This window comes from Micropterus dolomieu, linkage group LG12 (genome assembly GCF_021292245.1).
Source record: "Micropterus dolomieu isolate WLL.071019.BEF.003 ecotype Adirondacks linkage group LG12, ASM2129224v1, whole genome shotgun sequence".
NCBI lineage: Eukaryota > Metazoa > Chordata > Actinopteri > Centrarchiformes > Centrarchidae > Micropterus > Micropterus dolomieu.
Genome location: NC_060161.1, coordinates 5,885,643 through 5,888,833, shown reverse-complemented (window position 1 = coordinate 5,888,833; position 3,191 = coordinate 5,885,643). Strand labels below are relative to the sequence as shown.

Below are 3,191 nucleotides of genomic sequence, written 5' to 3'. Positions count from 1 at the left end.
GGGGGGGGGGGGGGGGGGGGGGTTCTTACCCCACTCTACCCTACACCTCAAATCTACTTTTACCAAAGTTAAACTCAAACTGCAGGAACTTCACTTATATCTGCTATATGACAGACTCGGACAGACAGAGGGGTCCGGTCAGGTCCAGTCGGGTCAGGTCGGGTCGGGGCTCACCCTCGTCCAGCAGTCTCTCCAGGTGCTGGAAGATCCCGCAGAAGTTCGGGAGACTGCTCATCAGCTTCTTGTCGTTCATGAGCTGCATCAGATAATCCGGACTGGGTCTCGGCTTCTCCTTCCCCTCCATCTCCCCCACCATGGTCCGGCACTAGAACAACTATCAGAGAGAGGACAGCACGGCGGACCCGGATCACAGCGGACCTCCTGTGTGTGTGCAGACCATGAAGATAGCCTAAATCCAGACCCGGACCCAGACCCGGTCCCGGAGCTCTCTCGTCTTGTTCTGCGTTTAATCCCACAAGTTTATGAACACGAAACAACGATCAGTTCAAGTCCGGCGGTGACTCCGGTGTGACTCCGGTGTGACTCCGGTGTGACTCTCCAGCAGCTCCAGCTCTGCCCCGGCTCTCTGCTCCGGACCTCCCCGGCTCTCTGCGGCTGTCTGTCGGCGAGCAGCGGCTCCGTTCCCCGCTGGTCCGGTCCTCCACACACCCTCACACAGAGACTGAGACTGGGGGGGTCAAGTTCAACAACAGGAAGCACACCGCTTCCGGTCCCGGCCTTCAAAATAAAAACACGAGCCTTCAGAATAAAGGTATGATGATCTGAGCTGATAAATTTAACATTAACTTTTATATCACAACAAACTTTTAAAAAGAAACTAATCGTCAGTCAATAATAATCACTTTAAAAGTGAAGGATAACAGATTGATTGATCCGTCACGTATCAGCTGTTTATTTCAGATTCAATTAATAATTAACATTAATATTAATAAAGAAATCCCAACTCTGTTGTCTGTTTCTTGTGCTTTTATTTTGAAACCAACAATCCCTCCCTTCCTGTCCCACTTCCTCCCACTTGACAAACCTCCCACTGAGCTCTACCTGTACCCACACCTCACCTGTCAGTCACATGACTGTCCAATCAGAGACCGGCAGGGTTGGCAGGGCCCTGTGATGTGTTGATGATCCAGGATCAGTTCCTAATGAGCTATAAATGTGGATCAGCTGATCAGCGGGTTTAGTGGTTTGTTTATTCTTTATGTTTCATGCTTCGGAGCGGTTGAACATTCCTCCAACGATCAATCGATCATTTTAAAGGAGCGAGGACAGAGAGCGAGCCGGCGTGTCTCGCTCGTTCCCAGGCGTCGGTGTGAATAAAGCTTCTTAGTTTGAATCTGTCGCCTTAAAGACTTTAATTGGCTCAATGCTTTTGCTTCTTTTTCATATGCCCCCCCCTCCTGGGAGCCAGAGGAGAAGAAAAGGCCTGAAAAGAGAGGAAGGGGGGGGGGGCACTTCTTCTTCTTGTGTTTGTGGTGTCAGTTTGGCCGAAGCCTCGTCTCTCTGAGCAGAAACACATCAGACTGAGGAATGTCTGAATCAGGACCAGAGTCTGTCTTTGCCCTGTGCTTCGTCTGTTAGGCTACATTGAGGGAACCCCCCCCCCCCACACACACACACGAAAACAAACCTACAGCCTTGTCTAGATTCACAGAACAATCCAGAATCTTTTCTTCCCCCTATATTCACAGAACTCAGACCTCCAGTCCTGTGATGGCTGAGCCGCTCACCTGAGTCCAGGTGCACAGGGACCCCAGCAGAGGTCAGTGGATTCACACCTGTCTTGGTGTGGCAGGTGTGAACACAGCAATCGCTCTCTGCTGCTGACCAAACAAGCGACCAAACAAACAACCAACCCTGCGTTTCAGGTCTGAACGTGGCCCGGCCTCGCTCCGAAGTGCAGAAAAGAGTGCGCCTTTTTGGAGTTCCCAGGCTCCTGTAGTCAGAGCGGGTCTTCACCTTCAACCTGTGTGACAGACAGAGCTGGAGACACTATGAGCCGAGTGGGACGGGGGCCGGGTTGTGATCAGGACTCATCAGGTACTACACAGAGCAGGTTGCAGTACTGTCAGCAGGAATACTTTCTGGTGGTCTAGTTGTGTGAGTTCAGACTTATACCTGATCCTGCGCAGTGCCCCTGACCTGAACAACCTCCTAAACTCGTCCTGTCAGGCCTGGATCTGTTTAGAATGAGACCTCCTGGATCCATGACTGTCTCATGTCACTCGTCGGTGGCTAGCTGCTCTGATGGTCACGAAGAGACACTCAGTTTCAACGCTGAGACGTTAACGCTGTGGTGGAGGAGAGAGAAGACCTCTGGAGAACATGATGAATGAGTTGGTACATTAACACCTGGTCAGGGAGCTTTAAAACATGATCATACGGTTCTAGGTAGCGTCCAGAGGTCATATGTATTTTCTGCCTTGAGGAAATGTAATTCTGCAGATAGATGATGCGTTGGATCAGGTCTAAGTACAGCTCAACATGTGTGAGGGGCTCTGGGCTCTGGACTGTGGGCTCTGGACTACGGACTATGGACTAGACTCTGGACTGTGGGCTTTGGATTATGGATTATGGACTATGGACTCTAGGCTCTGAGCTCTGGACTCTGGGCTCTGGGCTCTGGACTCTGGACTCCAGGCTCCGGGCTCCGGACTCTGGACTCTGGACTATGGACTAGACTGTGGACTGTGGGCTTTGGACTATGGACTATGAACTATGGACTACGGACTATGGACTAGGCTCTGGACTGTGGGCATTGGACTATGGACTATGGACTCTGGACTGTGGACTCTAGGCTATAGACTCCAGGCTCTGGACTCTAGACTCTAGGCTCTAGGCTCTGGACTGTGGGCTCTGGCCTCTGGACTCTGGACTCTGGTCTAGACTCTGGACTGTGGGCTTTGGACTATGGACTATGGACTAGGCTCTGGACTGTGGGCTTTGGACTATGGACTATGGACTATGGACTCTAGGCTCTGGACTCTGGGCTCTGGACTCTGGACTGTGGACTCCGGGCTCCGGACTCTGGACTCTGGACTATGGACTAGACTCTGGACTGTGGGCTTTGGACTATGGACTATGGACTATGGACTACGGACTATGGACTAGGCTCTGGACTGTGGGCATTGGACTATGGACTATGGACTCTGGACTGTGGACTCTAGGCTATA

General features: G+C 51.7%; 1 protein-coding gene across 2 annotated transcripts in view; it reads right to left on the bottom strand.

Annotated features, from left to right (window-relative positions):
• LOC123980621 (protein quaking-B-like) overlaps positions 1–699 on the bottom strand; it is a 24,883-nt gene extending 24,184 nt beyond the window's left edge. Inside the window, exon 1 of one of the 2 annotated variants that reach the window (XM_046065118.1) lies at positions 175–699. In XM_046065118.1, the coding sequence (XP_045921074.1) occupies positions 175–316 (142 nt within the window). In that variant the 5' untranslated portion in view covers positions 317–699. The remainder of the gene's footprint in view (positions 1–174) is intronic. The other variant, XM_046065117.1, reaches the window with a different exon arrangement.
• Positions 700–3,191: the final 2,492 nt, after the last annotated feature.